The following is a 22,753-nucleotide window of genomic DNA, read 5'->3' on the forward strand; positions in this document are numbered from 1 at the left end:
CCAGGATGAGGCGAGCCAGGCAAGGGGCCTCGTGCTGGGACCCTCACCCAGGGTGGGAAGGGAGGCCAGGGGCTTCGGGGACCACCAAGGCCAGTCCCTAAAGTCAGTGCAGTCCTTGAAACAGCACGGTTCCCACGTGGGGGGGTGGGGGTGGGTGCGGGCGCCAGGAAGCCTCATTCTAAAGCCCTGGGACCCTCGGCCAGCGCCCTCCGAGTCCTGGGGTCCCCACGGTTACCCTTTCTGGCTCTACGACGCGAGCTGGGCCTAAGGTCACTGAGGGCCGGGGCCGCTCCCTAGGCTGGGAACACAGGCAGAGCCAGGCCACAGGTCGGCCCCAGGGTGGGTCGCACAGGGAGGGGTCCCCGGCATAGCCCCCACCCTCCCCCCCAGGCCGCAGGCATCACTCACTCGGCAGCGGACACGAAGCCATCAAGCTGGCCCTCCTTCTCGCCCAGCACCTCCCGGGTACGCGCCTCACCCGTGGACTGCAGCCCGATAACCACGCACTGCGGGGGGTGGGGGGTGGTGAGCAGAGCCCCGACCACCAGACCACCAGCCCCGGAGTGCGGCCCCAGAGGGGCCACCAGGGAAGCCTCAGGCCCCACACCTGCCCTGTCCCGGCAGCCGAAACCCAGGGCGGGCCTCAGTCTCTCCCTCCTCCCACCCGTGTCCCTCGGGCTGCCAGGCCCCGACAAGCCCAGATCCACCTGGAAAGTCCACCTGGCAGCCCACAGCCAGCCTCAGCTCCCGGACCCCCACCCCCATCCTCTGCCCTGTTCTTCCTGGGGACTCGCCAGCCCAGCCTGCACAGGGGGAGCCTGGGCCAAGGCGGGACCAGAACCTTCCGGGCCTCAGCATCGCCCTCACCAGCCCCATCCTTGCAGGTTCGACCCAGCCACGCGCAGGCTCCTCTGCGATCGTGAGGCTGACACGGCGTGCCGGGTTCTGCCCACTCGCCCCTGACACAGGGATGCAGGGGGCCCGGCACAGCCCACCTCACCTTGTCCCGGGCCAGCTCCTCCCGGGCCAGCTCCACCAGCCGGCGCACCTTGGCGGCAACACATAGGTACTTGAAGAAGCGCTGGTGGGCCGACCAGAACTGGCCCCACAGGGACTTGCGCGACTCCAGGCCGATCCAGTCAGCGGCCTGCTGGAACACGCCCAGGGCCTCGGCCCACTGCAATGACACGCCCGGCTCAGCTCACCACCACCGCCTCTGCCCGGACCCCGGCTGCCCTCGCCCCGTGGAAATGTGGGCCAGGGAAGGGGGGTGTAAGTAGAGCAACAAGGAGGCCCTGGTGATAGCTGGACGGTCGGAAATGTCAGGAAACTACAAGTGTGATGCTGGCGACGCCGTGGTGGAATGGCGCTCGAGCAGCCCAGGGGCAAGTGGACACCGCCTCCCGGGGCGGCGGGGACACCCTCCCTCCCTCCCTGCCAGCGGCCTCCGACTCCCCACACTTCAGACCAGGGGTCTCGCCGGGGCGGTCCTGCCCCCAGGGGATACCGGGCCGTGTCTGGGGCATCTGTGGCTGTCACACTGGGGGGATCCAGGCAGCGAGCAGGTGGGTCCAGGGAGGTGCTGCCCAGCCCGCAGCGCCCAGGACGGCCCCACGGAGACAGACTGAAAACGGCCACCAGCTCTGGGTCCTGTCCTGGGGGCAACGTGCTCACGGAATCGTGGGGAGGGGAGGCGGGGACGCGGTCGTACAGTCCGTACACAATCCCCAACTTGAACAGGATCAAGATGCTGGGCTCCTGCCAAAGACCGAGGCGGGTGGGCCAGCTGCGCCCTCCCGTCCACAGTCTGACTAATCCCCGTGGTGTCCTTAAGGGCAGACGCCGAAGGTGACGGGGGCGTAACTCCAAGGGGACACGCAGGCTGTCCACTCAGTCAGAGGCTCACCAGCAGGGCCGCCCGGTTGTAGATGTGCTCGAAGGCCGGGGCCAGCGGGATCTCCTCGATGCGGAAGGTGACGCCGGAGAAGCTGAGCTGGCGTGCGATGTACATGCCACTGACCTTCATGTCCATGGCCACGATCTCCATGGCGCCCACACCCCTGCGGGTGAACACAGGCTGCCTGGGCAATGGCCTGGGACCACATGCTAGGTTCCACCCAGGGACAGAGCGACCCGGGGAGGGGCTGTCACCCAGCACTGAGCCCTGGAGAGTGAAGAAGGGCCAGGTACATGGAGCTGAGAGCACTTGCAAAGGCCCTGTGGCCACCAACGGCCTGGTGGGCCTTGGAAACAGACAGAAGGTGGTCTGCCTGGACCAAGGAGGGGCCTGCACAGGAGCAGGAAAACTGGGGAGGGGGCCCTTTCCCCCCGAGACCGATGGGAAGTACTAGGCAGAGAAAGGATGGGATTTGCATTTTAGGATCTCTCTGGCTGCCAGAGGAGCATGGGCAGGTGTGAGAGTGACACCTGGCCCCCGCTCCCATCACGTGGGGGATGGGCGTGGGGGTATAAAGAGCACACCTCTTCTCGATGGCATGCAGAAACTCCTCGAAGGTCCGGAAGGGCGTGCCCTCGCCCCAGATACCCAGGCGGCTCATGTAGATCATGTTCCGGGGCTCAGAGGCACCTGGGGGAGGGGGGAGCCACCGTCAGCTCCTCTGACCTGGGAAGGTCGGGGGCCTCAGGTGTGGCCCCAGAAATGGCACGAGGGCCAGGAATGGGGACCTGAGCCTCTTGGGAAAGTGCCCACAGCCAGCTGGCAGAGGGGAGGCCCCTGACCGGGGTTGGTGTCTGAGAACAGGGCCTGGCAGGAGCTGGGCTGCAAACTGGACGCTTCCCCGACTCCCTCCCACACACAGCTGCGCCAGGGCAGGCATCGCTCATCGATGACCAGGCCCTCACCTGTGGCGCTGGCGTAGACCACCCTGGCCAGGGGCAGCTTGTTCTGCAGGTCCAGCACGGCCTTGCCCATCTTGGTGGAGCTGGCGTTCTTGGCTTTGTGGCACTCGTCAAACACAATCTGGGGTGGGCGTGGGTTAAGGACTGTTCTGGAAGGCGGGCCGCCCCACAGACCCACCACGATGCCCTAAGTGGTCCCTTCCTGGTTGGGGGGAACTCCGGAAGGTGCCTGGGGGGATCTGGCCATGGGGTAGGGTCCTTGGGGTGTGTGAGGCCACCAAGGCCAGAGGGAAACAGCCTCTAGGCCCCGAACAACGCGGACAGGAATTGGAAGACACAGAAAGTAATTAATGTTTTCAGGGGAAAAAGAGCAAGTTACAGACAAGTGTGTCTGTCACGAACCTACCTGAAAGACAAGGTGTGAGTGCCAAACGCACGCGCACGTGTCCACACGTGTGTATAGGGGTTCGACGGAGGATTAGTGGAAACACGAGTGAGGTTAGCCTGATGCCGTCAGGCAGCCCCCAAGGTGTGAGGTTAACATTGCTATTTTTTTATGCTGCTGTTGCTGAGCTGAGGTGTCACCTGACACCAGGCGCCCAGAAGCATCAGTAACCCTGCTGCTTCTTCTGGCTCATGGGAGCTCTGAACAGACTATGCCTCGTGAACAGAGGGCCCACAGGCCTTGTCTCATCGGAGGGAGCGAGGGGAGCTTCGGGAAAGTGCAGTCACCCCACTTCTGGGAACAAGGGTGAATCCCAGGGAGATAGAGCCTGAGGGTCCTCTAAGGGCCCCTGCAGAAATCCCCAGGGGAAGCTGTGGCATCTCACTGCGCGCGCGCGCGCGTGCGTGCGTGCGTGCGTGTGTGTGTGTGTGTGTGTGTGGAGGGGGGGAGAAGCTGGGGAGAAGGCCGAGGGGGGGTGGCCTGAAGGCTGTTACTGGTAAGAAGAATGCGTGAAACAAGAAAACGTTAACACCAGACAAGCATCAGACTCTAGCTTATAGTCTTCTATACTTCTTTTTCCTATAGCCTGATGGACTTTCCTTTTTTTCTTTTTTGGCCACACCAGGCAGCTTGCGGAATCTCAGTTCCCCGACCAGGTATCAAACCCGTGCCTCCTGCATCGGAAGCGGGGAGTCCTAACCATTGGACCACCAGGGCAGTCCCTGGTGGACTTTCCTATGCTTTGTTTCCTACAGTTCGGTGGGAGCAAAAAGAAAGTAATCTCAGGCTGAAGAGCGAAGGAGGGAGACGCCTGGGGCTTCGGCCCAGTCAGGAAGGGCCTGGGACCCACAGTAGCTGGCAGAGCTAGAGCAGCGGGGCCTCTGGCCTAGCTGTGCTCTGGCTCTCCTGGCCTGCCTCCCGCCCCGCCCCCACGGAGCCTGGGTGGGACCAGCTTGGGGGCCGGACAAGGACGGGGGCGGAAGTGCTCTGCGCCCCGAGACCTCCGGCCCCGCCGCCCGCGGTGTCGCAGCAAATACCACCCCGACTCTGTGGTTACGGGTCCGGCCGGCTGGAGCCAGGAGGCCGAGCCAGACGGCCAGGGGCGGGTAACAGCGGTCCCTGAGGGCGAGCCTGAGCCACCAGGCCCTCCCTGCCGGGAATTCCTCCCGCGCTTCCGCCCCCTCCAGCGCCGGCCAGGACCAAGGCCTCCCGGCCCCCTGCGCTCGGCCCCGCCCCTCCCGGCCCCCTGCGCTCGGCCCCGCCCCCTCGTCGCGGCCAGGATACCACGCCGTTGAAGGCCTCGCCGCACCACTCCAGGATCTGCCGGATGCGCGTGCGGTGCTGCCCGCCTGCCTGGCTCTCCCCGATCAGGGCGGAGTAGGTGGCGAAGAGGACGCCCTCTGAGGTAGTGTTGTCGCCGTACTTGATCTGGGGAGAGGGCCGGGCATCGGTGCGCGCCGGGGCATAGCCACGCCCGTGCTCCCGCGCTCCGGGACCCCCACCCCTACCAGGCGAGGGGCTGCGGGCCACCCACCTTGCTCAGCGCGTGCACCGCGATGCCAGGGGCGGCGATGTCCCGCAGGTCGCGCTCCGCGTCGTACTTGAGATCGTTGGAGACGCTGAACCTGGGGGTGCGGGCCAGCAGGCTTCAGGAACCCCCTGCCCACCTGCCGGCCCGCCCCGCGCCCAGGGAGGGACAGCTCACCACAAGGCCTTCTTTCTGCCCCGCAGGTAGTTCTCCAGGATGATGCCGGCCACCGTGCGGCCCTTGCCCACACCCGCGCCATCGCCGATAAGGAAGCCCGCGCGCTGCCCACCGGGGAGGAGGACCTCGTGTTGCTGCGGGGGTGGGGGAGGAGACGGGGGTCAGCGTGCGGCAGGGTCAGGGTGGGCACTGAGACCCCCCCCACACACCGGACGCAGACCTGCTGGGAGACCCCGGGATCACCTGGCAGGCGTAGGTGATGGCCTCTAGCTGCAGGGCGGAAAGGGCCCCGCTGTCGGAGGAGGCCAGGGCGAGGGTGTAGGTGATGTCCGGCGGCGGAACGCTGGACAGCGTGCTGGTCTCCACCACGCGGTCCGGGTGCTGCTTCCCAAGCTTGGCTAGAGGGGCGTGGTGAGGGGGGGGGCAGGTCGGGGTGTGGTCTGGACAGGGTCGGGGGCGTGGCCCATAGGTGCAGAGCGGGAAGGCGGCTGACCTCTCCACTGCCCCCTCCGCCTCTCTCCGGTTTTGTGCCGAGTGAGAAGCACTACCCCGATTACAGAACCGCCCCTCCGGAGCCCTCCCACAGCTCCCACACCTGCCTTGGCGGTTTAAGGGACCCTGGGACCATCAGGGATCCCGGAGATGGGCGCCCCTGGCCGGAGGACGCAGACCCCGTGAGGCTGTGCAGCCCGGTGGCCGCCGCTGGGGGTCTTCTCCCACAGGACACTCACACTTGGACGGCACGTAGTCGGCGTAGGTCTCCGCGTGGCCCAGCTCCTCCGCCTCATCCTCCTCGGCGTCATCGTCCTCCTCGGGCTGACTCTGAGACTGAGGGCAAGGTGCTGTCACGCTGGGGACCGTACTGTCCCCTGCACCACGCCAGCCTCCCCACCAGGGGCAGGAGCCTGGCCCACCAGCCAGCCCAGTGACTCGGAGTGATAGGGAGAGGTTCCCCCTCCTAGCATGGTGCCTCCCTGGGACCTCAGTTTCCCCATCTGTATAACGGGCAGACCATACCTCTAAGCCGGCCCAGGGCCCGCATACAGCAGGTGCCTGAGTGAGTGGCCCTCCCTGGTCCCCAGGAGGGGTGGGCAGGGGTAGGGAAGGGGCCTGGCTCACCTGGTAGCTGACGAGAAGTGGGGTGCTGGAGAGAGAGGACACAGGGTCCTCAAGGCCTGTAAACGGCCCGCTGGGCAGGAACAGCTGGAGGGGAGAGGCGGGGAGAGTAGGCATGAGCCTGCAGGCCACAGGTGAGGAGGAAGTGCCTCTATGGGCCCCCGGCCTCCAGGGGGGCTCGCCTTGCGGTCCTCAAGTCCCTCAGCTGGCCACCGGCCTCCTTCCTGCTGCCCGCCCACCTAGATCTGGTAGATACATAAGTACTAGGGATACATAAGGTACTAGATAAATAGGTACTAGGAATGCAACGTACAACATGATAAATAGAATTTGCACTGCTGTACGTTATATATGAAAGTTCTTAAGAAAGTAAACCCTAGGGGTTCTCGGCACAAGGAAAAAAATATGGTTTTTACTTCTTTAATTTTCTTTTCTTTTTTTTTGGGCACACTGTGTGGCTTGTGGGATCTTAGTTCCCTGACCAGGGACTGAATTCAGGCCCTCAGCAGTGAAAGTGCCGAGTCCTAACCACTGGACCGCCAGGGAATTCCCTCTATTTCTTTAATTTTGTATCTACATGAGACTATGGATGTTCACCGACTTATTGTCGTCATCATTTCATGATGTATGCAAGTCAAATCATCATTCTGTATGTACACTTTAAACTTACTGCTGTATGTCAATCACATCTCAATAAAACTGGAAGGAAAAAAAAACAAAGTTTTTTTGAAACGAAAATAAAATGGAAGCGAGGTACAGGGAGGTCTGAAACCTACTCTCAATTCCCTCTCCCTTTTTTTTTTGAATTAATGAAAACAAACAAACAGCCGCAGACGCAGGTTCCTGGAAGGCTGACTCAGGTTCCCGCAGGCAGGGCTGGCCGCAGCAGCAGTGGGCGTGGCGTTTCAGCTGCCCGCCTGGACCTCAGGTTCCCCGGGAGGCTGGGAGCCGGTAGGAGGGCCCTGGCGAGGCGAGGACGGGCCTGGGTCGCCTGCCGCACCTACTCTGGGCACCTCGTATCCCCCTGCCAGCCCCAGACTGGGCCCAGACCCTTGCCGAGGGCCCGGGGGTTTCATGGGCACTGAACCCGTCAGGGCAGCTAGGCGTATGCCCACCGGTGTCCACTAGTGCATGCCGGGCTCGCCGGAGCCCCTCTTCCCCCCGGGGAGCCCCTGCACCCTCTGGCCTACGTGGGAGACACGAGCACCCTGGAGCGACACCCTCCTCCGTGTCTGTTCGGCCGAGGATGGGGCACACTGACCTTGTCGTGGGCGGAGGGGCCAGTGCTCACGTCCCAGATGGTGGGCACCTGGCTGAGGCTGTCGGCGGGCAGGAAGTCAGGTGTGTCTGCGATGTCCGAGAGGGAGTCCACGGACGAGGAGAAGATGGAGGCATTAGAGAGGTCATCGAGGTACGAGGAGTCCTGCAAGACAGGCCGGGTGAGGGCCGCTGTGAGGCCCAGCCACGCGGTGGACGCTGCTCAGCCACAGAAAGGGGTGACGCACTGACACTCGCTACCACGTGGACGGACCCTGAGGACACGGCGCCCAGTGAGAGAAGCCAGACGCAGGAGGACACACACAGAAGGTGTGTGATTCCATTCATGGGAAACGGCCAGAACAGGCAAACCCAAAGGGACAGAGAGGGGGTTCCTGGTTGTCAGGGACTGGGGAGGGCGTGGGGTGACTGCTGATGGGGACAGGGCTTCTTTTTGGGGCCATGAGAATGTTCTGGAACTAAACAGAGGTGATGGTTGCCCGACTCTGCGAATGCACTGGAAACACTGAATTATGCACTTCAAATGGGTCAGTTTTACAATATGTGAATCATATCAATAAAGCTGTTTGAAAAAAAAAAAAAAAAAAAAAGGAAAAAGGCAAGTGGAGGTGAGAGAAACCAGACCCCACAGGCTCTGCGCTGGACTCTACTCAGGGGACACCGGGAGAAGGTGACGGACACCGTGCCTGCCCTGGCCCATTGCCGTGGAGGAGGTGACACCGGTGTAGGGATGCCAGGACGCACGGACCGCCACAGCTTCAGGAGACATCTGCTGCTGTGGAGCTTACAGTTTCTAAACCTAAATTTAAAGGGAATTGGGGGACTTCCCTGGTGGTCCAGTGGTAAAAAATCCACCTTCCAATGCAGGGGATGGGGATTCGATCCCTGGGTGGGGAACTGAGATCCCACATGCTGCACGGGGCAACTAAGCCCGCACGCCACAACTACTGAGCTTGTGCGCCTTAACCAGAGAGGCTGCGTGCCACAAACTACAGAGCCCACGCGCCCTGGAGCCTGCACGCCACAACTAGAGAGAGAAAACCAGCACATCACAACTAGAGAGAAGCCTGCGTGCCGCAACGAAGACCCCGTGTGCCGCAACGAAGACCCCGCGTGCCGCAACTAAGACCCGACGCAGCCGAAATAAATAAATAAAAATAAATAAACAAAGGGAATCGGGTGCAGCGCCGGGGGTTCCCGTACCGGCCTCCCTCCCTCCCAGTCCTGGTCGCAGGCATGGAGCTCCTGAGTGTGCCTGGCCTGTGCTGGACGTGGGGACATGCAGAGCCAGCCCCTTGGAGCTTCTGGACCAGGGTCCCCTGCTGGGTCACGGTGCCCATGCCGCCTGCCACCTGGGGAGGGCAGTGCAGCACAGCCCCCCGTGCCCAGAGCTGGGGAAGGTGCAGGCCCCCCACCTCCCTTAGCCCCTCCAGGCTCAGATGCGGGGCAGCCCTCAGCCGACCCCCCCAGGGAGGGACCCCACCCCCACCCCCACCTGCCTGCCATGGGTGGAGCCAGGTGGGCTGTGGCCACAGCGGGCCCATCAGCGGGAGCATTTCCCGAGCAGGGCAGGGGCCAAGGAGGAGGGAGAGCGGCCCTCTGGGAGCCCCCGGCCCCGTGTACTGTTCACACATCTCAGCCCATCAGGGCTGTTGGAAGGCCGCGGCCGGGCGGGCTGGGACAGAGGGTGTGGTGTCCCATTAACCAGTGAGAGAAGGCCAGGAGGGTGGGCAGGGCTGACCGGTGGGGGTCTTGGGGCCCCGGGGGCTCAGATCAGTGGACTCTGGGGAGGAAGGGTGGGCCTGGGCCTAGGGTCCACCCGATGTGCCCAGCTCAGGCCTGGAGGCCACAGCTGAGCTGGCTTCTGGGGGTGGAGGGCAGGTCTCCGCAGTCCCAGGTCACCGAGAACAGGCCCCTGATCTCAGCCAGTGCCTAGTCCTGCCCCATGGCCCCTCAAGGGCCATGTTTCTGGGGCTCCCCTCCTACTGATCTGCATGGGAATCAGCCCCCCATGCCCTGGGGTGCGGGACCTCCAGGCAACACTGTCCAGCTTCCCCAGGACCCCATGCTCAGATGCTGGTGCGTGCACAACCCCCAACAAGCAGGCTTGAGACCACTGTGCGAAAAGGACAGCGGGCCTGGCAGGAAGGGGTGGGGCCCGCTCAGCTGGTATAAGGCTGGGGGCCCCCTGTGGACGCCTCCCACTGCCCAGGGTGCCCTGGCTCCGGCGGTTTATAAGGAGGGCACTCTGCCCGCCAGGCCCCTCCTGGCCCCTGCCCCCTGGCCACGTGCAATCTGGTCCCACGGAAGGGGGGCAGACCCCAACCTCCCCCCACCGCCTGCGGCCGCAGGACCTGGCAACCTGGGCAAGTCCAGGCGAGGAGATGGGGGCGTGGCAGACGGTGTCTAGCAGGACCGGCTCAGGCCCGGGCAGCGGCCTGGGAAGAAGCAGAGGGGAATGCCAACCCCAGAGCAGGGAACAGGTGCTCCATGATGCTCCTTGGGGCACCCTGCACCCCCATGCGAGAGCCTGGCGACTCAACAGGCCAGAGCATCCATCTCGGGGGACACTGAGGCGGCGGCAGTGGGTCTGGCTCTGCTGACCCCGAGGCCTGCTCCCTACCCCACCCCCGGTCAGCTGGGGTCAGAGGTGGCACATCCCGAGCCTGGTGGACAATGCCAGGGAAGGGTGGGCTGCAGAAGCTGGCCACCCGGACCCCATGAAGTGACATGGGGTAGTGACCCCCAGAGACTCCAAAGGCTGGCTGGGGTGGGGTCCGGGTACAGGCGGCGACAGCTGTCTTTGCTAAAATCCCTCTGGGACCAGCGTGGCCCTCCCAGCGAGCGCTGCCGAGCCTGGTCAGGGTGACGATGACCCTGGGCCCTGGAGCCCTGAGAGGTGGGCCTGCTTCCCAGAGGTGAAACAGTCACTGGGCAGTGGGCAGGGAGCCGGGCGGGACCTCGAGGGCCAGCCCCGAAGATGGCAGAGGCAGGCGCTGAAAGGGGCGCTCGGGGGCCACCCTGTGTGAGGGCTGAGCACGGAGACCCTTCCCAGGAGGACAGCGCGCAGGTGAAGAAGCCCCCCGTGGAGGAGCCAGGAGGTCAGGTCAAGGTCGGCAGCAGGGACCCTTGGGGTGATGACTGGGAAGGGCACCTCCCCTCCGAGGTCTCCCCTGGGGAACCCATGGCCCCAGTGAGACCACGAGAAAACACCGGACAAACCCAGACTGGGGACGTCCTGCAGGAGTCCCAGCCCGGGCTCCCCACGACTGCCCAGGGCCCCAGCCCACCCCAGGAGAGTGGGCGACATCGGCACAGTCTGGGGCCCCTGGTGCCACAGTGGCCCTGGGGCAGAGGCGATGTGGGGCAGCGTGGACTCTGGCTGAGGACGACGTATGAACACGGGCCCATCAGCTGGGACGTGGGCGGCGCCGAGGGGCTGGTCGTGGGCACACGGGGACCCTCTGAACTGATTCACAGCCTCTCTATAAATCTAAAACCGCTCTAAAAAATATAATTTATTAAGAAAGTGGGTGCTTTCTCCCCAGTCTGTGGACACCGTCTCCACCCGATGCCCTGATGGGCAGCCGGCATCGTCTGGGGGCCCCTGGATCCTTGGGGGCAAAGGGAGGTGGGCCTCACTTGGGTCCCCAGGGGGTGGGGGTGGGGCTCCCGAGGTCCCTCCCCCTCCCCACCGTGGAGGGCGGGTGGCTGGATGGGAGTGAGAGTGGACCCCCGGTGGGCTGCCTGCCAGTGTTGGGACCTGACTCCCAGCGGCCACAGGAGACCTCCAAGGTGACCCAAACCCAGAATCACCTTCCTTGGGTCCCCAGGGCCCGGTCAGGGCAGGGCTGCAGCTCCCAGGCCCTCACCAGAGCCCCCAACCCGGCAGCCTGTGTCCACCCCTCCCTGGGCTCACCTCCCGACCTGCGTCCCAACCTGGAACTCCTCCGGGATCCCAGGCCCCCGCCCTGCCCTTCCCACTGCAGGCCCCAGTGCGGGGGAGCTGGCTGGTTACCCCAACAGTTCTGAGGGGCCAGGAGGGCACAGGGTTGCCCACTGTGCTTACTGCCTCTCAGCATGTCGGGGACCCTGGACCAGTGAGGAGCTGCCCACGCAGTGACCCCCCCACCTCATCTCTGCCACCGCCCAGCAGGCTGGAACAGGATGGCCCCCAGACTGGACCTGGCTCTGGGTCTGCTCAGCACCCCCTCCTAGCCAGGAAAGCGACCCCAGAAACACTCTTCGGACACAGGTCCTCTCACTGGCCCTGGGCAGGGGCCCTGAGGAGGGACGGAGAGACAGAGGGACAGAGGGACAGAGAGACAGAGAGACGGAGGGACAGGGACCGATCCTACCTGCCCAATCAGAGCCCGTCTCAAACCATGCCCCGCCCCGGCCCACAGAGCCACTGCCACCATCCCAGGACACGGAGCGCCCACAAGACTCCAGGTGGGACGGCTCCAGCCCCCTGCAGCCCCCTGCCCTCCCTGGCTGTCCCCACAGTCCACGTGGCTCTGCTCGGAAAACTCCAGCAGGGTCACCCTCGCTGCCAAAAAAAAGCCGGACGGAGCAGGCTGGGGGAGCCCTCCCCCCGCCCCCAGCCCAGCTGTTCCCGGCGGTTCCCACGGGCCCTCCCAGCCCGGCCCCCCTCGCCAGGCAGGAGCCCAGGGTTACCTTGCTGAGGGCTGCAAACTGCAGCCAGAAGCGCAGCTGGGACATGGTGGCCGCTGGGTCCCGAGAAAGCGGTGGGAGCAGCTGCCTCATGACCGCGGGTGGCTCAGCCCGCCGGCCCTCAGCCCTCAGCCCGCCCGGCCGCATTTGCATGTTGGTTTAGTCACCGCCTGCGCCTACTTCCCCTAAGGCCGGCTGACTTTCAGGAAATGATGCCTGCCTGGTAAGTCAGGACGATTACTGGCAAAGCGCGGAGAATTACTGAACGGGGCGGAATCTACCACAGAGGGCTGTCAACAACGCCTGCCGGCTGCCACTGGCTCGACCCCTGCCTGCCCCGGGCGCTCTCCTGGCCCCGGCCTCAGTTTCCCCCAGAGCACTGTCCCCCCAAAGCACGTGCCCAGCTGGGCCTAGCAGGGACCACGGCTGCCCCTGGGATGCCCACAGCAGAGACTCGAGGTTCAGAGGTCCCCGCATCGCAGGGAGGAAACCTAGGCTGGCTGCCCACTCCGTGCCCCCCACGCCCTCCCTGGCCTGCCCTCAGCTCCTCAGCCTGGACCTTCACTGTCCCAGAGCCCGCCTCCAGTGCCTCACAGGGCCCGCCCCAGGGCCTTTGCCCGTGCTGTGGCCCCACCTGGAGGGCTGCCCCCATGGGGCCCCGGGCCCCACCCTGCTCCTCCTCCTCCAGCCTTGGCGAGTGTTCTGGCTGTCCCCGAAACGCTGCTCTTCCCTGTTGCGTCAGCCCCTGCAACCCACAGCCCAGAACAGAGGGCAGGACGCAGACAGGGCCAGCGGCAGGGGGCACAAAGCCCTGAGGCCCGGTGCCCATCCTGTTTGTTTCTTTCGATCACCCCCATCCCAGGACGGTTCTGTGAGGATCCGCGGCCGAGAGGAGCGAGTGGGCCCATGGGACTCCCTGCAGCTGCCCAGCACCCCAGAGCTCTGACTGGGGAGGGTCCCTGGGGTCAGGGAGACCTTGGCCCAATGCTGCAGCCCTCACCTGTCTCCAGCCCACAGCCGGCAGGGGGGCGGGGGGGAAACATGGACGGTGGCCACTGCCACAGGTGAGGAATGTGTACAAATGTCAACAAGGGGAGGAAGGACACGCAAACTGTCAGGCAGCGGGGAAACGCAACCCGAAACCAGCAGGACACACTTCACACCCGCCCGGACAGCTGGACCCACAAAGCCAGCAGGGACCAGTGTGGGGAGAAGGTGGAAAAATCGGAACCCCTACACGGCCGGTGGGGGCGTGAAACCGGGCAGCGTCCTCGGAAATCAGTCACAGTCACCCCACGACCCTGATTCCACTGCCAGGCGCCCACCAGGGGCAACGGAGACACACGTCCACAGCAGCCAAAGGTGGACACAACCTAAGTGTCCAGCAGCGGATGACGGATAAACACGACATGGTCCCTCCACACACGGGAACATCACTCAGCCACGTAAAGGGGTGAAGCCTCGACGCTCACTACAATGTGGATGGACCCTGAGAACACGATGCTCAGTGAGAGAAGCCAGACGCAGAAGGACACACAGGGTGTGATTCCATTGATGGGAAACGTCCAGGACAGGCAGATCCACAGACAGAGACAGAGAGTGGGTTCCTGGTTGTCAGGGGCTGGGAAGGAGGTGAGGGAGTGACTGCTGATGGGGATGGGGCTTCCTTTTGGGGTGATGGAATGTTCTGGAATTACATAAAGGTGGTGGTTGTAAAACTCTGTGAACACACTTTAGAAGGATGAATTTTAAGGTGTGTGAATTTTGTCTCAATTTTAAAAAGAATTACTAGGAAACGGACATGAAAAGAAGACCCACAAAGGAGAAGCACAAACTTTTTGTGAATAGATTTCAGCAGCAGGATACTGGTCAGGTTGCCAGCAGTTTCTAAACTCGGACTCTCTGCCCCCTGTATCTCATCACCAGATGGCTGGTCGGCCCCGTCGGGCCAGCGCGTCCGATCCGTGGGGCTGCCCGGCCGGCGCGATGTTTGCTGGTCCCTAGGCTGCCCCCTGGCTGGCCACAGAGGGGCGGGCGCGGCCCATGTCGGGACCTCCTTTGGAAATGGGGTCGCTGCAGATGTAGTCAACGAAGATGTGGTCGCACTGGAGCAGGGCGGGCCCTAAGCCAATGGCCGGTGCCCTTACAAGAGGGAGGTCTGGACACAGACAGAGAGGAGGAGACCACGTGGAGACGGAGGAAGAGGTGGGGTGACACACCCACGCCTGGGGCCCCAGGAGCTGTGAGAAGCAGGATGGACCCTCCCCTGGAGCCTGCGGAGGGAGTGCGGACCCCAGGGCGGGGGGCCTTGGCCGTGGCCCCGCGTGACCCAAGGGCTTCCCGTGGGAAGCAGCCCTGTACCGCGCCCTGCCAGCGCCAGAAATCGCCAGGAGCCTGCTGGCGGGGTAGGCCAAGCCTCCGACCCTGTGGAAATCCGTTCGCGGAGCAGTGGACGTCGACGACCCCTCTCTGTGTGGGGAGCTGCCCATAGTTTGCAAAGCACTTTTCTGAGCTGTGACCTCATCCTGCTTCCCAGAAGCCTGGGCTGGCAGACGGAAAGTGTCCTTATCGGGTGGACGCGGGGCCCACCTGAGATACCTGGAGGGACCCTCAGGGCGCACGCCTGCCCTGCCGACTGCGACTGCGTGAGGGGGTCTCAGCCCACCAGAAAGAGCCCTCCCCCTCCCCGGGGCCCGGCCAAGATGTGAGGGTCCAGGGGGCCTTGGGAGGAGGGCAGCACCTGATCCCGGGGGCTGCAGCGGGGCTCGGCCCTGGGGGGCAGTGAAGGAGGGCGGGGCGGCCACCCCTGCAGACAGGACCCCAGAGAAACCAGGGTGGGGAGAACCCAGAGGAGGGCCTGGAGGGGGAGGGGCAGCAAGAGCTGGAGGCACAAGGCCCCGGGGGGCATTTGGAAGGCTGGGCACCCCCCCAACCCCGACTCCAACAAGGCCCCAAACAGCCCTCCCAGCGAGAGTCAGCCACACCTGCAACACACGCTCACACTAAAGTCTACACGCACGTCCACACCAGCATGATTTAGGGCAGTCGAGAGGCGGAAACGACCCAAGTGTCCATCGATGGACAAACACATACACACACGTGTCCCCCCACACACGGGGACGTCCCTCAGCCACGCAAACGGGTGAAGCCCCGACACTCGCTGCAACGTGGACGGACCCTGAGAACACGATGCTCAGAGAGAGAAGCCAGACGCAGGAGGACCCAGAGTGTGTGATTCCACTGATGGGAAACGTCCAGAACAGGCCGATCCACAGACACAGAGAGTGGACTTGTGGTGTCAGGATGGGGGAGGGGGAGGGGGAGAGGTGACTGCTAAGGGGGATGGGGTTTCTTTGGGGGGATGGAACGGTCTGGACTTGGACAAAGGTGATGTCTGCACAACACTGTGAATGCACTAAAACTGTTGAATCGTATGAAATGCAAGCCACATTTCAATTAAAAAATAAAAGCCACACGTCCACACCCCCCAACACGTACTACACCCTGGGGTGGGAGGCCCCACGTGGGGCCCCTCAAGGTGTAAGGGGTGTAAGGGCCTGAGCAACTCTGTGCCAACCTGAGGGCGGGAAGGACAGTGCACAGTGGGGGGACCCAGAGGACGCTGCCTCACCAGGGGTCAAGGTCAACCCCTCAGCAACGAGACGCACTGACACAGGGCCTTGAAGACAACGTGCCGTGTTTGTGGGCCTCCTGCCAGGGACGCAGACCCCCTCCCAGTGTGGGGCACCCTACAGACGCCTGGCCGGTTCTCTTCGGAGCCTCAGCGCACCCATGGGTGTACATGGGTGTGGTCACCTGTGTTGCACCAGGGCTAATTTCTGCCCTGCGACGCTGGCCTCGGCTACGTAAGATGCTACGTGTAATGTGTAGGCAAGAGCGTCAGAGCCGAAATTTTCAGGTAACCCCTGGGTGCACTTCCCCTCCCACACCTGGAACCCAGGGCCCCGGCTCTGGGGGTTCAATGGGTGCCAGGTCTGATGGCCAGGACTGTCCAGTGAAGCAGAGCTGCCCCAGAGCAGGGACCGGACTGGCTCTCCGTGTTCCCCAGGGCAGAGTCCCTCCGGCTAGAGATCCTTCCCAGGTACCTGGGAAATGGGGACCCCACACGGAGGCCGGCTCAACCCTCACCAAAGGTCCTGGCCTGGGCCGGCTTGTGTGCAGCCCCTAGGGAACTGCTCCCGGCCCAAAAGGGAAGTCGGGGAGAAGCTTTCTCCTGGTAGGCAGCAAGAGTCACACAACACATCTCCTTTCTCTTTTTGCTTTGGCTGCTAGGAAACTCAGGGCTCAAGTTTAGTAACCAGGAGGTGTGTTAAGGCCTGTGGGTTCCTGTTCACTGCCTGCCCCCAGCCCAGCTCTGGATTCCCCATTCCAACTCCTTCTGATGTACAAACAGGAGTGAACGCTTCAACGGTGTGCCATGGGCCTCGTGAGGGCTTCACGTGGTGAAGCGGCTGTAATGAAACTACAAACTTCACGGCTTAAAACAACACATGTTTATTACTTTATGGTTCTGGAGGTCAGAAGTCTGAGATGGGCTGTCAGAGCCGGTTCCTTCCAGAGGCTCCAGGGGAGCATCGGATCCCGCCTTTTCCAGCTTCTAGAGGCACCGCATCCCTGGCTCGCGGCCCCTCCTGCATCCTCACAGCCAGCAGCGCAGCATCTCCCGTCTCTCTCTGCCTCTGACCCTCCCGCCTCCCTCTCATAAGGACCTTGTGGACTTCCCTGGTGGCGCAGTGGTTAAGAATCCGCCTGCCAATGCAGGGGACGCGGGTGCGAGCCCTGGTCCGGGAAGATCCCACGTGCCGTGGAGCAACTTAGCCCATGCACCACAACTACTGAGCCTGCACTCTAGAGCCCACGAGCCACAACCACTGAGCCCACGAGCCACAACTACTGAAGCCTGCGTGCCACAACTACCAAAGCCCGTACGCCTAGAGCCCGTGCTCTGCAACAAGAGAAGCCACCGCAATGAGAAGCCTGCGCACCGCAATGAAGAGTAGCCCCCACTTGCCGCAACTAGAGAAAGTCTGCGCGCAGCAACAAAGACCCAACGCAACCAAACATATATTAATTAATTAATTAAAAAAAAAATATATATATATTAAAAAAAAAAAGACCCTGTGATGACACTGGGCCCCCCAGGGAATCCAGGGTCACCCCCATCTCCGGGGCCTTAATTTAATCCCACCTGCAAAGTCCCCTCTGCCCTGTGAGGTGACAGATCCACAGGTCCCGGGATCAGGACGGGGACGTCTTTGGGGCTGTCCCTGTGCCGGCCCCCATGCGACGTCACTCAGTCTGAACCAGAAGCAGAGGCGTCTGTGGTGGACCCACCGGGCCAGGGCTGGGCTGGGAAGAGCCTTGAATGCCAGGCTCGCTCTGGACTCCGTCCTGGCTTGGCCCACAGGCCCAGGGTCCTGGGGGAGGTGGAGGAGGCTGACCACAGGGCCTCAGACCCTCAGCCTGGCTGAACTGTGGTCTCGCATCTGTCTGACCCCACGGTTGGCAGTGAGGTGAGATTTCGTTTGAAGAAGGTTTCGCTGCTCTAAAGGGAGATCTGGGTCCAAGTCGCCCCCTGCAAGGGCAGCTGGAGGGCGGGTGGGCTGCGGCCGCTCTCAGCGAGCATCTGTGGGGTGGATGAGCAACCTCCAACACGGGGCACGCTTCCCCACCTGCAGCAAAGAGCGGACGCGGCGCCCCGGGGGCTTCTGGGCTCGGAAGCCACGTGGACCCCTCGCAGAGCTGGGGGAGCAGCGGGAGCGGGTGAGTGGGGGGCGGAGCGAGGCCAGGCGGGTGGCCGCAGGAGCCGGGACACCCCCAAAGCCTTCATCCACCCAGCAGGGACGCCCCAGCGGGGGAGCAAGTCTGGACGCGGAGCCGTGCCCAGGACACGGTGGACAGGAGGCCCGTCAGCCGCCAGCCCGCGGCCGAGCCAGAGACGTGGGGCCGCGGTGGGTGGGAGAGGGTCCTGGGCCGTCGGCCGGGTGCCCTGGATGCTGAACCCACTGGCCCTTCCTCTCCTGGAGGCCAAGGGTCTCCTCACGGGCCGGCGGCGGGCAGAGAAAACTGCGTATACCTCTGTAGAGGCAGGGAGGCTGCGACCACGGGCCTGCTGTCCCTGCCCCCCGGCCCTCGCCCTCACCCTGGGGGACTTGGGGCTCCCGAGGGGCAGGCTCTGCTCCCGTCGCCACGAGGCCCAGCCGTGTCGCTTCCTGGGTGGCCACAAAGGGTCACTGACAGGGCAGCTCAGGGCAGACGTCCAGGGTACGGTGTGGCGGGGCTGTGCCCCCCAGGCTCTGGGGTCCCCCACCTCCCCAGCACCCGGGCTCCACCTCCCTGGCCACGTGCCTACCCCCCACCCCGGCCCCCGCGGCTGTGTCTCCACAGGGACCCCCAGCGGGTTTAGGGCCACCCTAACTGGGAGGACCTCAGCTCCATCTACCTAATCACACCCGCAAAGACCTGACGGCCAAGTAGGGTCTTGTCGTGAGGTCTCGGGAGGGCCTGGATTTGGGGGGACGCTGTCACCGCAGCACACACCCCTCAGTCCGGTTCTCTGCCCGGTCCTGCTGCTGCCCCGGTGAGTGTGGGCCGGTCTGAACGGCCCTGGTCTTGGTCCAAGTGAGGACCGGTGTGTGCCGTGGCCTCCCTCGGCCTGTCACCTGGTGGGGCCCATGAGCCCCCACTTTACTGAAGGAAACTGAGGCTCAGGGGAGCTGAGCGCCTGACACCCCACTCCCTGGCGGGCCCACCTGCATGCTTCCCAAACTGAGCGCCGAGGCAGCCCAGACACAGACACAGAGGCCAGCACAGAAGCTGCCGAGGGTTTCAACTTCCCAAGGGAAGCCCGGCACCACTCGGCCCCCGTTGCCCCCACTTCCTGCCCCCGGGTCGGGGTCGCCCCACAACATTGCTGGGCTCCTTCCCGCAAACCCCCTCTGAGGCTCTCAGGCTCGACGGCTGCTGTGCGGGACAGAGGTGTGGGACCCACTGGTGAACCCCGCGGCCAAGGCTGCAAGGCGGGGTCCGCCTGACTCCCTGGGGGCTGAGCTGCCTGGCGTCCCCCAAAAGATCGAGGTCAGACGTCCTCCTTTCCTCCAACTCGAGGGGCTCACGTTCGTCAAGCGGCTGCTGTTTCGGGGACATAAATGCTCACTATGCTGTTTCGACCTGATTGGGCGTCACTCCGGCCTTGGGGGGGGCGCCGGGAACGTGGACCCCACCAAGGCGCTAGGGCGCCCAAATGGAGCAAGTACAGGTCTGGGCGAGGCAATCGGACGCTCGAGATGTGGCCCCATAACCCGCAGACGGGCAGGAGCGCAGCTGGGCCCCCAGCCTCGGTTACGTGACCTCTGACCCGGAGCCCCCGTCTGCTGCGGGGAAGTCACACCAGCCCGTCCCCCAAACAAGCCCAGTCCCCCAGCACTGACACCCCACGTGGGGCACGGCCCAGCCGAGGTCTCCTACCTGAGGAAAGTCGCTGCTCTTTGGCGGGAAGCTGGGGGTGGCGGCTGCAGGGCCATAGCTGGTGTCCATGCAGGGCTGGCCCACAATGAAGGAGGAGTTCATGAACTGGCTGGAGGCGGAGAAGGAAGCTGAGCCAGCAGGCGTGCCGGGGGCGCTGCCTGCCCACCCCAGGTACAGGACAGGCCGGCAGGAACAACTCCAGCGCCTCAGAAACTCCACTCAGGAGGGGCCCACGCACCCATGTCTCTGGACACGGCGCCCCAGAAGAACCTCGAGGCTCTGGCTACGTGTGCTTCCGTGCCCTTTGCATGGGCCGTTCCTTGGCCTGGTACCAGGCGTGCTCTCTTGGCAAACTCCTACTTACCCTTCAAAACCCAGCTTGCTGATGCCCTCCATGGGGAAGCTGCCCTCCCGGCTCCTTTCACCCCTGAAGTTTCTCACCACCACCTGGTGTCCCCTCCACAGTAGAGCCCTTCCTGGTCCCCTCGTCCCCACTACCCCTGCCCTCTTCCCTGGAGAGTTCTCGCTAGACAGACCACAGCAGGTCAGTCTCAGCTCTCCCCATGCGGCCAGGGCCTGGCCCACAGCCCTCCTGACTGAGAGCTCTAGTTTTCTTTAGCCCATGACTGCGGGATGAGGAGGCAGAGCGAAGCCCCTGCGAGGCGGGGACCCCCCAGCAGGACGCCGTGTGGCTGGGCACTTACTGGCTTTCGCTGGAGAAGGCTGGGTATGGCGTGGGCGAGAAGCTGTTCCACCAGGGGTAATGCAGCATGGCATCCTGAGACAGAGTGGCGGGCGTCAGGGGAGAGGACAGGAGGGCAGGGTCCCTGGCCCTCCTCCCCGCCCATCCCCCCCCACCGCTGCACTGCCCTGGGGCAGGCTCCAGAGAGCACTGAGCCCGCCTACCCAGGGGCTTCCCAGCTGGGTCACCGGTGCCTCGGTTTCCCCATGTGCACAGAAGAACCCACCCAGAGGGCTGTGGTGAAGAGGAAGGCTTTGGTCAGTACACAAGCAGCGCTGGGGACCAGCTGGGGAGGGGATGGCAGGCGTGGCCACGACTCTGGACTGGCAGGGCCCCCAGAATCCCTGCAGGGCCTGGGGAGCCCAGGCTGGACGCCTGCATTCTAGAAAGTGGAGGAGGGGACCCTGTGTAAAGCAAGACAGCAAGAGTCCCTCCTGGGCCAGCACCCATGAGCGAGACGCGCAGCCTGCCAGCAGGTGGGTGGGGGAGAGGGGCAGGGGACTTCTCAGAGGGGCGGGGGCTGAGGCCATGGTGACGGGCTCCCACCAGGACTGTGGACGGCCCTGTCCCAGCCAGACTCTCGCAGCCCAACCCCTCCAGGCAGGTCTGAAGCCCGGCCTTCTCAGAGCTCCCAGAGGCCAAGCCCGTGTGGCCCAAGAGTGAGGCACAGGCAGGGGTTCTGGGGAACCTGCTTTAGGAAACAGCAGGGGGAGGGAGGGTGGCTGCAAGGTGAGCCTGAAGTCAGCACGGGAAGCACGTGCCAGGACTGGCTTGAGGGGTAGGGCTGTGGACACTCACACCCTCTGTAGAATCGGGGTGCTGCATCCCTGTCCTAAACGGGCCGCTGGCCACGTGAAACTCCACCAGGGAGGCCCTCTGGCTGCAGTTGCCGTGCCCGCTTGTGCCAGCCCTGGCCACACAACGTCCGCCCCTCGGGACTCAATGACCTAGCACCGGCCCAGAACCAGGCTGGGGGGCCGGGACCGCCCCTCTGTGCCAAGGGGGTTGCCAGACCCACTTTCCATTACTGTGCCCCCAGCCCTGGGCTGCCCACAGGGCCCCGCCTGCTTCCCCACGGTCCAGCTCAGAGAAGAGGCATGAAGGAGATGTGGTGAGATGGTATCGACTGGTAGAGGCCCCTTGGCCTCCAAACTAGAGGCCAGTCCAGGCTCTAGTCTGGGCCCAGAAGGGGGCAGCCAGGGAGGGGGGCGCCGAGGGGCCCCTTGCTCACCAACCTTCTCCACCTGCACCCAGACTGGGCCTGGGGCAGTCCCTGTGGAGCTCCCAGACCAGGGGACCCCCAGGTCCTTGAGGAGTTTGAGGCCTCAGGCTGGGAGGGTCCCTTATAACTTTGTCTACCCAGCACCCCAACCTCCTCCCGCAGCACGTTGCTCTGGCAAGGCTGCCAACCAAGGACATCCAGCCCCACCCCACAGGGGTGGTACAGCATGGCCAGCCAATCAGAGCCTTCCTCGGGATTTTACACTTGCAGCCAGAGGGGTGACTCCACCTTCAGAGGGCAGGCCTGTGGGACCTGATTAGTCCAAAGATGGGCCCCTTCCCCAGCTAGCCAATCAGAGCCTGCCTGGAGACAGAGGCTGGCCCTCTTCTGGGAAGGAGCAGGCCCTGGGAGATTAGCCAGAAGCTTCCTAGGCCATGTGCAAACTGATGAAGGAAGATGATATTCCTGCTAGGGCAGAAAGGGCGGCAGATAACATAGGGCTGCCAGATAAAAAACAGGAATTGGAATTTCTGATAAACAAAAGATAATTTTTAGTGTAAATACTGTGTGGAACACACATGTACTAAAATTTTATTTGTGTTTATGTGAAACTTAAATTTCACCGGCCTCTATATTTTTATTTGCTAAATCTGGCCACCTTAGGGACACTGACAGTCCTGGGGGCATGTCCCTGCCAGGCAGCCCTGGGGCCAGCTCCACTCCCCGCCTGCTCCACCCTGGGATCCTCCTTACAAGCTTGGTTCGGCCAGGACACAAGAGAGGAAAAGTAAGGAGCACGGTGCCAACGCTGATGCCTGCAGCCTACACGGGCTGCCCAGGCTTCTGGTCGCTCTTGGGCCAGGCCCAGTGTGGCCTGAGGGGCAACCCCCACGTTCGGTGGCCCGAGAGGAACAGGCTCTGTGCACAGCCTGAGCCCTGGAGGGCACCGGGAAGCCTGCCCTGCTGGCTCTGACTGCCCGGAGTGGGGCTCGGAGCCAAGGTCGGGCTCCACGCGGCACCTCCCTTGTAAAAGGGTCCCTATCTTGTTCCAAACATCCCTCCCCCAATTCCAGTGTCTGAGCCCCTCTGGTCCACACGGGCTGTCCAGACAGAGCTCATGTCCTGGTCCTCAGTTGGCTTCCTGGGTCACCACCACGGGACGTGGCAGGAGCCCATTCCCTGTGGAACAGCTCCATCCTCTGCAAACCCGCCCGAGCCGGGGCT

General features: G+C 63.7%; 1 protein-coding gene across 8 annotated transcripts in view; it reads right to left on the reverse strand.

The window, feature by feature from the left end:
* The window catches only part of SBNO2 (strawberry notch homolog 2), a 47,572-nt gene that overhangs the window by 6,736 nt on the left and 18,083 nt on the right, over window positions 1-22,753 (reverse strand). For 5 of the 8 annotated variants that reach the window (XM_082456672.1, XM_082456674.1, XM_082456671.1 and 2 more), the window contains exons 3-16: window positions 20,270-20,343; window positions 19,566-19,674; window positions 7,387-7,548; window positions 6,129-6,212; window positions 5,741-5,837; window positions 5,253-5,407; window positions 5,010-5,143; window positions 4,839-4,929; window positions 4,589-4,732; window positions 2,863-2,980; window positions 2,482-2,587; window positions 1,907-2,060; window positions 1,001-1,177; window positions 409-506 (exon numbers count right to left, since the gene is read on the reverse strand). In XM_082456672.1, the coding sequence (XP_082312798.1) occupies window positions 409-506; window positions 1,001-1,177; window positions 1,907-2,060; window positions 2,482-2,587; window positions 2,863-2,980; window positions 4,589-4,732; window positions 4,839-4,929; window positions 5,010-5,143; window positions 5,253-5,407; window positions 5,741-5,837; window positions 6,129-6,212; window positions 7,387-7,548; window positions 19,566-19,674; window positions 20,270-20,343 (1,703 nt within the window). Of the gene's footprint in view, window positions 1-408; window positions 507-1,000; window positions 1,178-1,906; window positions 2,061-2,481; window positions 2,588-2,862; window positions 2,981-4,588; window positions 4,733-4,838; window positions 4,930-5,009; window positions 5,144-5,252; window positions 5,408-5,740; window positions 5,838-6,128; window positions 6,213-7,386; window positions 7,549-12,080; window positions 12,293-19,565; window positions 19,675-20,269; window positions 20,344-22,753 lie in introns of those variants that run through there. The other 3 variants (XM_082456676.1, XM_082456677.1, XM_082456675.1) reach the window with 3 other exon arrangements.

Source organism: Balaenoptera physalus (genome assembly GCF_965194825.1).
Source record: "Balaenoptera physalus genome assembly, chromosome: 3".
Classification (NCBI taxonomy): domain Eukaryota; kingdom Metazoa; phylum Chordata; class Mammalia; order Artiodactyla; family Balaenopteridae; genus Balaenoptera; species Balaenoptera physalus.